Source organism: Muscardinus avellanarius (assembly GCF_963383645.1).
Source record: "Muscardinus avellanarius genome assembly, chromosome: 3".
Classification (NCBI taxonomy): domain Eukaryota; kingdom Metazoa; phylum Chordata; class Mammalia; order Rodentia; family Gliridae; genus Muscardinus; species Muscardinus avellanarius.
In genome coordinates, this window is record NC_137788.1 from 105,088,739 (window position 1) to 105,103,063 (window position 14,325).

Here is a 14,325-nt window from a genome sequence, read left to right on the forward strand (position 1 = left end):
TCTCTCTATAGAAATTCTGTAGACACCACAGAGTTTTCTGTTTGTTAGTTTGTATGTATGCATGCACTATCATACCTGAGGCATGCCAGCTACTGCATTGGGAACTGTGTTTTTGGCAGTGGTCTTCCATAAACATTTGTGGGTCATAATGACCCTCTGTTAGAGGGGCATCTGGTATAACAAAAGGTCTGGTTGGGAGGCTTTTAGATTTTTATGGGGCTCTATTATAGAGATTATGCTCCAGCTGGGAATCATCATAAGATGGTTTAACATAAAGTTTTGACAACTACTAGAAGTGCACGAAGCATTCTTTTCCCACGAGAGCATATCGTGTATTGCTGGTTGTGCTGCTGTCTTGTTGGTAGCCTTGGGGGGCTGCCTCTTGTTCTGTGACCTTCCAGTATACCTCCCCTGTCCCTGGTCACCCCAGAAGCTCTGCGTCTTGAATCCAGAGCACAGATCATTTACTAGTTAGAGCTCATTCCAGTGTTTAAAACAGCCTGTGATTTTCATGGGATCATGGAAACTAAAGAATTCAGCAAATGTGTCCATTTTTCACCCTCTAAGTGAATTGGTGCCTTTTCCAGTGCCAGGCTGAGAATAATTCCTCAGCTCTTCCAGGGCCTGTAAAAACGAAGTGCCCTGCTCTGTTTTTCTAGAGAAAACAAAAAATGGGCTTCAAATCATCACAAGCTTTGTGCTCAGCACAGTGTGTTTTGTGCAGGCACCTTGGAAATTCAGTTGTTTTCTTCCCACAACAGTCCAGTGTTCCGTTTATCACCTCCCAGGACAAAACCTTTTGTTATTAGTATAACACGTGCTATCCTCATAGGCCAGTCAATGTCTTTCTCCCTTCTGCTTCTTTGCACACTCTAGGCTAGAGTAACCCACTCTCTAGAACTGTGCACAGCGGCCCTTCTTAAAATCATCTCTCATTATAAATAACAAAACAAAGATCCAAGACGAAGGCAAATGCCTAGTCTATCATCAAGAGAGCCAGTGCCTCTCTGCTTGGTGCCACTGGGTTTTAAGAAAGCAGATCGGACCCTTGGTGGATTGTGCCCCTTGGTGGACGAGTGGGAAACCGTGCAGCAGAGTGTGTTTTGCACACTGTGAAGGCGCCTCCGCAACATGATACTTGTATTATACTTAGAAAAAATCAACATCTAGGCTATTTTTAAAGATTTTCTGGGAAAGAAATTCTGTAATATCCCATAGTATATCTTTAAATAACCATTACCGTTAGAATGATCCTCTTCTACTCTTGAGCCCATTTGCTTTTATTTAATTCATCACTAGAGATGGATAACAGATGGTCACCATTTTTTTTTATAATCCCTTCTGTACTTGCAGAGTCCTCTAGCTATTCATATATTTTCTCTTCTTTGAGCTGAAAAGTATTCTTTAAACCTTCTTATTTACTCTTTATAGCATTTTGTCAGCTTTCTGCTAATTCTGTTTTTTCACAGTTTTAAGCTACATGTTATGAAAGTTCTGACAAACACATATGAAAAGATAGACTCAGCAGTTTAAAAAGTCTATTAGTGTCTTGTGTGAGCTTGAGTCTGCTCATTTCCTTGCTACTTTTTTTGCTTGTCTGTCCTCGATTTTTCCCAACAAACGAGTCTTCATCTCTCTGATCTGCCAATTAAAGTGCCTCCACCCACCCACCTCTTTTTAGCTTCTATATATGATTGTGGTTCTGTATGTCTGAGGCATTTGTGGATACTGTGACAATATATCTCTATAGAAGAGACAGCCAGGAAGCTAGAAAATAGGTTTGGCATTTCACATGCTGTGGTTTATAATGACAAGTTAAGCATCCCTAATCAAAAACTCTGAAATTTGAAATGCTCCAGAATCTGAAACTTCTTGAGCACTGTCATTATGACATGAGTGGAAATTCCACACCTGACCTTGTGGTTAAAATGTAAGTTCACAGCCGGGCGTGGTGGCGCACGCTTGTAATCCCAGCACTGGGGAGGCTGAGACCGGAGGATCGCAGTTCGCGGACAGCCTCAGCTACTTAGTGAGGCCCTCTGCAACTCAGTGAGACCCTGTTTCAAAATAAAGAATTAAAAATAGGGCAGGGGGTGTAGCTCAGAGGTCAAAATGCCCCTGGGTTCCATTCCCAAACCTGCAAAATAAATAAATAAATAAATAAATAAAATGTAAGTTCACTAAAAATATTTCGTAAAGCTAGTGTGGTGGCACACACTTGTAATCCCAGTACTTGGGAGACTGAGCCAGGAGGATCCGGGTTCACCACCAGCCTCAGCTACTTAGTGAGGCCCTCCACAACTCAGTGAGGCCCAGTTTCAAAAAATAAAGAATAAAAAATAGGGCTGGGGGTGTAGCTTGGAGGTAGAATGCCCCTGCATTCAATCTCCAGTGCTGAGAAAAAAAAAAACTTGATATATAAATACATATATATATATTTATATGTATTGCATAAAATGGCCTTCAGACTATGTGTCTAAATTACATATGAAACATAAATTAATTTTGTGTTTAGACTTGTGCTTCATCCTCAAGATATTTCATTAAGTATATGCAAATATTCCAAAAACAAAAAATTCAAAACATTTCTCGTCCTAAGCATTTAAGATAAGAAATACTCAACTTGTATTAGACAAAAATTTCCTATCCAGTGTATTTTTGCATACTGATTAGCCTTCAAATAAATATTCTCCTCTATTAATAATGTTAACAGGTAGTCATTAATTTTTCTTCTACAAATTGGTTATCAGACATTTTACCTTATCTATTATATTCTTGCTGTAGCATCCTGTGTTAGTCAGATTTCTGTTGCTGTAAAAAAATACCTGAGAAAAACAGTGTAAAGGAGGGAAGACTTTTTTGCTGATGGCTGCAGAGGTTTCAGTACATGGTCACGTAGTCCCATCACGTTGGGTCTGACATGAAGTAGAACATCATGGCAGAGAGTAGTACATGGTGGAGCAAAGCTGTTCACCTCACGGTGGCCAGGAAGTAGGAGGTGGAAGGGGCCAGGGGCAGGATATGCCTGTTAAGGACATTCCCCAGTGACTGACGTACACCAACTAGGCCCCACCTCCTAAAGTGCCTACCACCTCCCAGTAGCAACTGGCTGGGGACCAAGCCTTCATTCAACACATGAGCCCTTCTGGGGTGGGGGGTATTCCAAATCCACATTGTAACATTCTTCCCTGGCCCCCAGAATCTCCTCCCCATCTCACAGTGCAAAGTGCATTTAGTCCATCTCCAAGAGTCTCCATAGTGTTTGACAGTGCCAGCACTGCTCAAAAGTTCAAGTCTAAAGTCTCCCCTGGACTTCCGGGAAGATGGCGACCGAGAAAAGCGGGGCTTAAGAGTCCCGCTAACAACCAATCTCCATTACCACAAAAAGAGCGCCTTTCATAGCCAGAAAACACCATCACCAGAAAAACAAAAAAAAACACCAGGCTCCAGAGAGAAAGCGGACTGAGAACAGAGCTCAGGGCCACAGAGGAGACACACGAGCCCGAGGACGCGGCAGCAGCGCCATACTGCCGGCGGCAGCGGCAAACTCAACGGACGGCTACAGCAAGCCAGGTGAGCCGCTGCGGAACAGCCAGGCGGGATCTTTCGGCGCAGACAGCATTTAAAGCTCCCAGTGGCTGAGCTCAGCACACGCTGCAGGGATTCACAGAGGAAATCAAAACCAGAGAAGAAAAAATACGCCAGCCTCATGGCCGAGGGCGTGGCAGAGGTGCCATATTGCCACCGGCGGCGGCAGCAGCAGTGAATTCACCGAGTCCAGTACAGCTACATCTGCGTACTCAAGAACAGTGAGTCAAATTGCGGGCCACAGAGGAGAAATCTCAGTATTGGTCCTCCTGGGACTTGACCCAGTGAGGGAGTGGTGGTGGCAGAGATATCACACCATAGGAGAACGTGCAACCTGGCACCCCCCATAGTTTAAAGCAGCCTCTATCGACTCCCTGGGTCGGAGACTCTGTGATACAACCCAGTAAAGGAGTAGTGGGGTCTGAGATAATACAGACTCGAGATCCAGAGCACCTTAAGTGAAGCCATAGTGACCCAAGGGAAGAACCCAGAGAAGGCACAAACCTCCAAAATTATGGGAAAGAGGAATAACACTGGAGTAATGAATGTGCACAACCCCACAACATCAGAACCTGATAAAACAGAAAATCAGAGATTTCTAGAAGATCAAATCAGGAAAATAACTGTAGAAATAATAGAGGTGCTTCGAAAAGAACTCAGAGAGAGCCAAAAAGAGATAAAGGATGCAATTAATGAAGTAAAGGCCTCAATTCAAAGCACAAACAACCGAATAGACCACATGGAGAACAGAATCTCGCTCTTAGAAGATGAGCAATCCAAAAATGAATGCATAGTTTCTAATCTAGAAAAAAATATCCAACAGCAGGAATCTGACATTGAAGAAATATGGGCCCATCTTAAGAGAGCTAACCTAAGAATAATTGGAATAGAGGAGGGAAAAGAAAGTGATACCAAAGGGATCAACAATCTCTTCAAGGAAGTAATAGCAGAAAATTTTCCAAATATAGAGCAAGAGGTTGATACACAGATCCAGGAAACTTATAGAACTCCCTTTAGACAGGATCGGAGAAGAGGATCCCCACGCCACATAATTGTCAAAATGACCAATGTGGAAGCCAAGCAGAGAATCTTAAAGGCAACAAAAACAAAGGGCCAAGTGACATTCAGAGGCAAACCAATTAGAATCACTCCAGACTTCCCAAACCAAGTCATGAGAGCCAGAAGGGCTTGGAGTAACATATTCCAAACTCTGAAAGAAAACAACTTCCAGCCAAAAATTTCCTATCCAGCAAAACTTTCTATCAAATTAGATGGAGAAATAAGAAGCTTCCATGACAAACAGAAACTGAAGGAATTTATGTCTTCAAAACCAGCGCTAGAGAAAATACTCAAAGAGATTAACTACAAAGAAGAAATAGGTAACACTCACCAGAACCAGAGAAACAAGAGTTTCCATCCAACAGACAACTAAGATTGGTTATCTGTGGAGATTCATTATTTATGTTAGTCTTTTACCTATCTCTAAGTTGTATTGTTTGCCTTTATTGTTGTTAATTTTTAGGATTTCTAGTTGGAATATTAATATACCTTCAGATATAGCATTTGGAAATATTTTATCCAATTCTATTAGTAACTGTTAACTCTGTTTACATTGTCTTTGGATATACAATATTTTCTTTTATTTTTTAGGGAGTTTGTATATTCTTCTGTTGCCTGTGCCATTGAAATCATATCCAAGAAATCACTGCCAATTTCAATGTTGTGAGGTTTTATGACCCAGATTTTCTCCTAAAAGTTTATAGTCTTAAGATCTATATTTAGGTCTTTTATCTATTTTGAGTTAATACTTGTATATGGGATTAGGTAAAGGTCCAATTTTATTCTTTTCCATGTAATTATTATTTTTCAACAATATTTAGTTAAAAGATTATTATTTCCACCACCAAATGTTCGTGGAAACCTTGTCAAAAATAACTTGACAATATAGGGAAGAATTTAGCTCTAGGCTTGTATTTAACTCCAATGGTCTATATATCTGCCTTTAGAACAGTACTACACTGTTTCAATTATTGTAGCTTTATATGGTTTGAAATCAGAAAATATATATCTGCTAGCTTTGTTCTTTTTCAAGATCGTTTTGGGTATCTAGAATTCATATTCCATATTAGGATAGATTTTTTTCTGAAAAATAAATATATAAATATATGATAGTTTCACCTAAAAAAACAGAAAAAAATATGCTCTAATAAGAAAGAAAGCAAAAAGAAATATTGAAATGCTATCTTTAAATCATCAAACACTTGATATCAGACAAATGAAACTGTTATGTGAGATTATCATTTTTAATTTTGGATAAATTGCTATAATACTAGATGTCAACCACTAAGCCAAGCATGGGAAGGAGGGATGGGGAGAGAATGGGGTGGGGTTCGGGTGGGGGCTGACTGGGCGATGTGTGCATGTATGTCTACAAAAGTTTGTATTCCACTATGATGTATGAATACAGTGCACCAATAAAATAAAATTAAAAAAAAAAATAAAGTCTCCCCTGAAACTCAAGGCAAACTCTTGTCTGTGAAAAAATAATTAAAAAAAAAAAAACTGTATCCTTCCAACATACAGTGGTGGGGCAGGCACAGGATGAACATTGTGGCTGAACTGGGGAAATACTGAAGTTTGGGGAGACCAGATGGATGGAGTTTGTTGGGCAAAATACCATAGAGGAGTAAGATAGACAAGAAGACCTCCAGAGATCTGCAGAAGGAGCCTCTGAGCCTTGGCTGCTTGCTGACCTGAGCATTATTTGAAGAAAGTAGTGAGGCCAGGGGAGGACGACCAGATAGGAGCAGCAGAACCATCCTTAGAACCTAGAGCCATGAATGCTTTGCACTCTCTTCAGCAGGATAGAAACCTCGTCTCTAAGCAGCTCTAGAGGAAGGGCTGTTTTCTATTTTCCCTAAAAATGCTTAAGAACAAAACTCCAAAGAATCAAGTGATTCTAAGCAATGTAACTGCATCAGACAAAGACCAAACAATATCTAAAGGATTAGAATAAAGTCCAGTTGCCAGCAGTGTCACAATCCAGTCCCAATTACCAGGCATGCCAATGAGTGGGGAAATACCTCCACACTAAAAGAATCCACGGAAACAGACTCAAAAATGGAACAGATGGTGGGGTCAGGAGACAAGAACATTAAACAGTTCTTACAGATATACCTCATATGTCTGAGAGAGTTGAAGGAAACCAGATCATAACAGGCAGAGACACTGAAGACAAAAACGACATGCCCTGAGGCTGTGTTAGGTCTTCATTCAAATATTTCTTTGTTTTATTCTGAATTGTTTCTTTTGTTACATTTATAAATTCACTGATCTTTTCTTCTGTAGTGTCTAATCTGCTGTTAGTCTTCTCTGCTATGTTTTTTCAGATATCATAAGTTCTATCTATAGAAGTTCCAGCACTCATTCATTATTTAAAACAGAACAACACCAAACAAAACAAAACACCCAGCAACTAGGAGGGAATTTTCTTTAACCTGACATAGGGTATCAAGGAAAAAGCTATAGTTAATTTCACATTTACTAGTGAAAGACTGATTACTTATTGGCTGAGATAATAATATCTACTTTTATGGAAAACTGTATACAAAATATAGGAGACTCATTTAAGTCAGTAAAAAATAAATGGAATCCAAATTGAAACAACAGGAAAACTTTATCACCGGATTGCATAATTGTCTTCACAGAAAATCCTAAGTAAAATTTAATATAAAATCTATTAGAATTAATAAATGAGCTTAGCAGAGTCATGTTACACATAATTTTTTTACATTAACAACAATTATTTTTGTGATACTGGGGATGGAACCCAGAGGCTCTTCTACCTGCAGGCTATACTCCCAGACCTATCTTTAAAATATTTTATTTGGAAACAGGGTCTCACTAAGTAGCTGAGGCTGGTTTCCAACCTGTGCGATCCTCTTGTCTCAGCCTCTACAGGCTTGCGCCGCCCCGACTGGCTCAAGCAACAAGTAATTTGAAATTAAAATAAAACAATGCCATTGGTGGTACAATAAGAAATATGTAAGATTTAGAGATAAATTTTACAAAATATCACAAGGCCTATACAAACCTACTGAACAATGGCAAAATAAATTGAATAAATCTAAATAATTTAACTGGTAATGGTAATAATAAATAAATAGATTACCATACTCATTCATTTTGGTTCAGTGAACTATGACTGTAAAATAATGGGGCTTTTTTTATTTTTTGTTGACCTCAAAAAGGCTCTTAGAAAACTAGGTCTGAATATAATGCCCTTAGTAATTGCACCACTGGAAAGAATTTATAACCTCATTGAATTGGGGGCTTTGAAGGATGTTTTGAGAATTCCCCCTTTTTTTATTTTTTAGAAAGGCAGACTGCCATGTGCAGTGCCTCATTTGGATGTATCTGGAGTCTTAGAAGCTTGACTACCCTATGTTCTCCTACAAATGGACCTTGAGAGCTTGTTTGGAGGTTCTAGCAGGAATAGCACAGCTATTCCTATCCTTTGACCGAAGATCGGTCCTCCTCTATTCGGGGAAGGTCGTTCTCTTCGACTGAGGGCACAGTTTCGGGAAGGACGCACATGGAGCGGTGAGGGAGGAAGGGGACACCCGCCTAGCCAGCCAGATCAGTCAAACCAACCCTGGCGATCAATAGGGTGACAGATGCTGCAGCCAGATCGTCCTCACATCCAAAAATTCTCTTTTAAAAAAAAAGATAATTTCAAGCCAGGCATGGTGCCGCACGCTTGTAATCCCAGCATTTGGGAGGCTGAGATTGGAGGATCAGGGTTCTAGAACAGCCTCAGCTACTTAGTGAGGCCCTTCGCAACTTAGTGAGACCCTGTTTCAAAATAAAGAATAAAAAAATAGGGCAGGGGGTGTAGCTCAGAGGTCAAATGCCCTGGGTTCCATCCCCAGACCTGCAAAAAAAAAAAAAAAAAAAAAAAAGAATTTTTAGCCGGGTCTGGTGACGCATGCTTGTAATCCCAGTGCTTGGGAGGTTGAGACAAGAGGATCCCACAGGTTCAAAGCCAGCCTCAGCTAGTGAGGCTCTCAGCAACTTAGTGAGACCCTGTTTCCAAATAAATATAAAATAGGTCTGGGAGTATAGCCCGGAGGTAGAAAAGCCCCTGGGTTTCACCCCAGTACCACCAGAAAAAAAAATAATAATAATAATAACAATTTCACTTTGATTTTCTCTTTTCAGTCACTTTTTCCCCTAAATAATCACTTTGGACATTCATTAGAAATAGCCAGTAATGCCGGGCGTGGTGGCGCACGCTTGTAATCCCAGCACTGGGGAGGCTGAGACCGGAGGATCGCGGTTCGCGGACAGCCTCAGCAACTTAGTGAGGCCCTCTGCAACCCAGTGAGACCCTGTTTCAAAATAAAGAATAATAAAATAGGGCTGGGGGTGTAGCTTGGAGGTAGAATGCCCCTGGGTTCCATTACCAGACCTGAAAAAAAAAAAAAAGAAAAGAAAAGAAATAGCCAGTAATATCTGATTTTTAGTCAAAGAACTCGGGAGAGAAATCTGGGGAAATAGCCCCGTGTCTATGAAGCTTTTCCAAGCACAGCCAACAAACAGCCCACAGCTGTACAGGAAGCTCTAATAAACCCAGCTGTCTCAAACTGACATGGGCTACCTTGGAGAAGTGAATTCCCCCTGGCTCAAGTGGGGCCTGCAGATCTGCTGGCAGGAACATGGGAGAAACGTCTCAAGCAGCAGATGGGGTGTTGGACAGATGGGAGCCCTCTGTGGGCATGTGGCTGCAGCTAGGCTCCCAGGAGTGCCCCAGCTGGGGGCAACCCAGGCTTCACCCCGGAGGCTCCTCCCAGCTTTGGATTTTGTGGGAGTTTAAACGATCAAGTTTCTGTGTCACACCATTTGAATTTAGATTTCAGGACAGCAGTCTTCTATCCGGTTGTTAAGATGTCAAGTGCTTCCACACGGGTCTGAAAGATGTCATTCTATATGTATGGAAATCTGTCCCAAAGACTATTTGTGGTCAAGCACATGAGTGTATTTCTGTTTGCTCCCAATATCTTTTTCCCTGGCTCAGTTTTCTGAAAAATGATGAATAGACTTTGCCCTTATTATTGGTTTCAGTGAAGAATTTCTTGATCTCAAAAGTACAAAAACAAATCTTGGTATGCATGCTGAAAGGCATGATATTTTTTTCAGAATAAATGCATACCTTAAAAATATACAGCACTTAGCCGAGCCTGGTGGCACATGCTTGTAATCCCCGCGCTTGGGAGGCAGAGACAGGAGGATTGCGCAGGTTCGAAGCCAGCCTCGCTGGTTTAAGAGACCCTGTATCTAAATAAAAAATATAAAAAATAGGTCTGAGAGTGTAGCCCGAAGGTAGAAGGGTTCCATCCCCAGTACCACCAAAAAAAAAAAAAAACCCAAAACTATATATATCACTTAAAAGAGCTAACTTTCACTTTTCTTAATTTTTTTTTTTTTTTTTTTTTTTTGGTAGTACTGAGGGTGGAACCCAGGGGCTTTTCTACCTCCGGGCTATACTCCCAGACCTATTTCATACTTTATTTGGAAACAGGGTCTCACTAAGTTGCTGAGAGCCTCACTCAGTAGCTGAGGCTGGCTTTGAACCTGTGTGATCTGCTGTCTCAGCCTCCCAAGCGCTGGGATTACAAGCGTGTACCACCACGCCCAGCCTAACTTTTCTTAAATATTGTGTTAGAGGAGGAGAAAGCAGCTGCAGATGGTGAAGGCTGGTAGTGCCTGCCCACTATTTCAGGACACCATCTCAAAGTAAAAAAAGATTCATTTCATCAACAGGAAAGGAGAGACTTTTTTTTTTAAAAAAAAATAAGCATATTATATACCTCCCTCTGGAGAAGTTGAGAGTGCATGGGCAGATTCCTTACACCAAATCAATTACTATTGTAGTTTTTTCGCTTCTTAGTTCAAAAAATATTTAGTGAACAACAGTCCTATGGGAGAAACCGAGGGAAACAAAAAATGAGATAACCCAAAATATATTTGGGGTAGACAAGATGGAAAAGTAAGCCGCCACAAGGACGTATCTGGGACATGCCAGTTTAATGGATTAAAAGTAGGAGCAGTGGAGGTTGAAGGAAGGAGAGAATATTCCACTGGAGCTAATGAAGGAGAAGAGAGGTTCATGGGAGCCACACGGTCCTACAGAAGGAAGGAGACTGTTCCACTGGGCAGAAATGTCAAGGAGAATGCCAGGCAATTGCCTTTGGTAATTAAGCCCTCGCTCTTGACCTTCAAGAGCTGGAACTTGAGAGGGATGGTATTGGAAGCAGACAGCCTTGGGTCTGGGCGCTGGAGTGCTTGAGGAAATGGAATGGTGGCCACTCCCTGGCAACGCTTGGTAGTGGAGGGAGGAGACATAACAGAGTCGTTGAGAATATCTGGAAAATTGTTATTTTGAAGGTAGAAGCAAATAGATTATTGAAGGAGAATAGTTAAATATGTTTAACAGGTTAAAAAAAAAACTGTAGGATCCCAGAAGACGTACTATTAATAAAGGGAAGAATCACTAGATAGTGACAGATTTTTTTTGTAAGGAAAAAAACGGGCATAAGATGTTTTTTGCATTTTATGTAAACACATTACATTAAGAGATTCAAATGTTATTACTGTTTAAAGTAAGAAGTTAGGAAAGAGGAAAAACTACAAGTTTTTCCATTATTTCATCTCTCGTTCCTTAAAGAATGCAAGTGTCTTATTGGTCAGAATGTAGTGAGATTATCTCTTGCCTTCTCAATAGAACGTACAGTGGTTTGAATCCTGGATGTCTCTCAGAGTGCTAGGGCCCTGTTGGGAGGGGTAGGACCTTTAGGATGTGGGGCCTGTTGGAAAGACATACTGTTTGGGGACAAGCCCTTGAAGGAGACACTGGGACCAGCTCCTCCTTTTCCTCCCTTTCTCTTCCCTGTCACCAAGAGGTGAGCACATTGTTCCACCGTGTGCTCCCAGCCACAGCCTACCGCCTTCCACAGAGGGCCACTGACCGTAGACTGAAACCTTCAAAACTTTGAGCCAAAGCAGACCTTTCCTCTTTATACACTGATTACCCAAGGTGTTTATTACAGTAACAGAAAGCTAACGCAAACACCAGGGCGTGCAACTGCTCTGCCTCATGTCTGTCAAGGCCAGTCACGCTGACCACTGTCTCACATCACTGATTGTTTGAAAAAAAAAACCAAGAAGTGAGGAGAGTCCAGTAGCACCTTTGGTGGATGCACTTACTTCTTCCCATGCAGAAGTTTTCAGGGGCTCTCAGGAATGAGTGCAAATTCCACCTCATTTCATGGCAAACAGTATCAGATTTCACAGCAATAGCCCAGACACTGAGGAATGGTGCGGATGTGTTTGTGTGTGATCACTAAACCTTCCAAATGAGCATTCAGTTGTGCCTCCTCTTTGCTGTTTGAGACCAACATGGATGCCTCTCGCTAGAATGGAATGGACTGGGCCATTTAAGGGGACTGCCATTGTGTGGCCCTCACAGCTGTTGACCTGTCCTCCTCAGACACAGGTGTGTTTGCAGTGGTGAACAGCCATTCCTTGTCCCTGCTGGGGAAGCTGACCATCAGCGCTGCCTTTAACATCGTTTACATCTACACCTCTGAGCTCTACCCCACCATCATCAGGTAAGTGCTCTGTGTATCCTGAGTCTGCTCGCGTCAGCAGAGTTGTGGTTCTCCTGTCCTCTTGCTGGTAGACTGTCCTTCACCTCTGGCCTGAGCTTAGTTCCTTCGTGGGAACGCTAAGAGAAGTGCTCTGTACCAGACACAGAGCTGGGAGCTGTTTTTACTTTGGTGGATTTATTTTACACAGCCACTCACCTCATGTCAGGCACATCACTGACAAGGAGACCACGTGCCTATTCTCATAGAGCACTGTTTTACACAGAACATACACATACTCTTTTTTTTTTTTTTTTTTCAGTCCTGAAGATGGAATCCAAGGGCATTCAACCTTCGAGCTATACCCCTGGCCCTATTTTTTATTTTTATTTTTTTGCAGGTCTGGGGATGGAACCCAGAGGCATTCAACCTCTAAGCTACACCCCCTGCCCAATTTTTTATTCTTTATTTTGAAACAAGGTCTTAATGAGTTGCAGAGAGCCTCACTAAATAGCTGAGGCTGGCCATGAACTGCGATCCTTCTGTCTCAGCCTCCCAAGTGCTGGGATTACAAGCGTGTGCCACCACAACCTGACTACACTCAAATTTTTAATAATTTGTTGTGTTTAAATAACTGGGCAAGCCGGGTGTGGTGGTACACACTTGTAATCCCAGCATTAGGGAGACTGAGACAGGAGGATCGTGATTCGTAGATAGCCTCAGCTACTTAGTGAGGCCCTATGCAATTCAGTGAGACCCTGTTTCAAAATAAAGAATAAAAAGCCAGGCATGGTGGCGCAGGCTTGTAATCCCAGCATTCGGGAGGCTGAGACAGGAGGATTGTGGTTCGAGGACAGCCTCAACTACTTAGGCACTTTGCAACTCAATGAGACACCCTATTTCCAAATTAAAAAATAAAAAATTGGGCTGGGGGTATAGTTCGGAGGTAGAATGCCCCTGGGTTCCATCTCCAGTACTGCAAAAAATAAAAAAAGAATAAAAAAAAAATAGGGCTAGGGGTGTAGCTTGTAGGTAGAATGCCCTTGGGTTCCATACCCAATACCGCAATATAAATAAATAAGTTCTGATATGTTCTGATAACCCACTACCATCAGACCAGCCAAAAAATAAATAAACAAATGGGCAGACTTTTTTGAATAGAAAGACCCCCCACCCGCCCAGCTTTCCCACAGCACAAAAACACATAAAAACATTTGGCAGCAGATATTCAAATGCCTATTTCTGCATCATTCTCTATAGACTCAGTGTCTAATATGGTAGTTATCACCCTCATGTGGCTAGTTAAATTTGAGTTAATGAAAATTACATAAATCAGAAATTCAAGCTGAGCATGGTAGCATACACCTGTAGTCTTGTACATGAGAGGCTGAGACAGGAGGATCTCAGATTTCAGGTTAGACTCAGAAACTTAGCTGAAATAAAGAAATATAAAGGAATAAAGAAATAAAGAAAATAAATAAATAAAATAGGGCTGGAGGTGTAGCTCAGAGGTATACAACACCCTTGGGTTCAATTCCCAGTTTCAAAATTAAAATTAAATTTAAATGTAAAGTTCTGGGGTTGTAGCTTGGAGGTAGAATACCAATGGGTTTAATCCTAGTACAAAAAAAAATTAAGTTCCTCTTGCTCACTAGCCATATTTCAAGTACTTAGTAGCCGTGTGTGTTTAGTGGTGTCCTTATTGGACAATGTAATTACAGGACATTTCTGGCATCAGAGAGAGTTCTACTAGGCAGCACTGTTCTATAGGATTCTATGCTTCTAATTTGGGATATGCTCTTCTGGGCCCATTATCTCCCCTCCCCCACCAGCATCTTTAAATTATCTTCCTAGGGGAGAAACCTAAGTGGAGCCAGGGAAAGGGGTCCCACTAGAGCTCCCCTTCTAAGAAAAAGGGGTGGAGAGGGGGATCAGTGAAGGAACAGCTTCCACGGACACTATGTCCATATGTGGGAATACCAAAGTCAACCTCAGTGCCCTGGAGAGGAGAGGAGGGAAGGGGAGGGAGCTGGGGAGCCCGCCAAGCGCCGTGAGCTGCATTATGATGTGAGGCTATCATGCACCAACACGT

The 14,325-nt window shown here is 41.6% G+C and overlaps 1 protein-coding gene across 1 annotated transcript in view; it reads left to right on the forward strand.

Annotated features, from left to right (window-relative positions):
- The window catches only part of SLC22A15 (solute carrier family 22 member 15), a gene marked incomplete at both ends in the record, with an annotated part of 80,917 nt that overhangs the window by 62,536 nt on the left and 4,056 nt on the right, over window positions 1-14,325 (forward strand). The window contains one exon of the mRNA XM_080692815.1: window positions 12,137-12,257. Within this exon, the coding sequence (XP_080548941.1) occupies window positions 12,137-12,257 (121 nt within the window). The remainder of the gene's footprint in view (window positions 1-12,136; window positions 12,258-14,325) is intronic.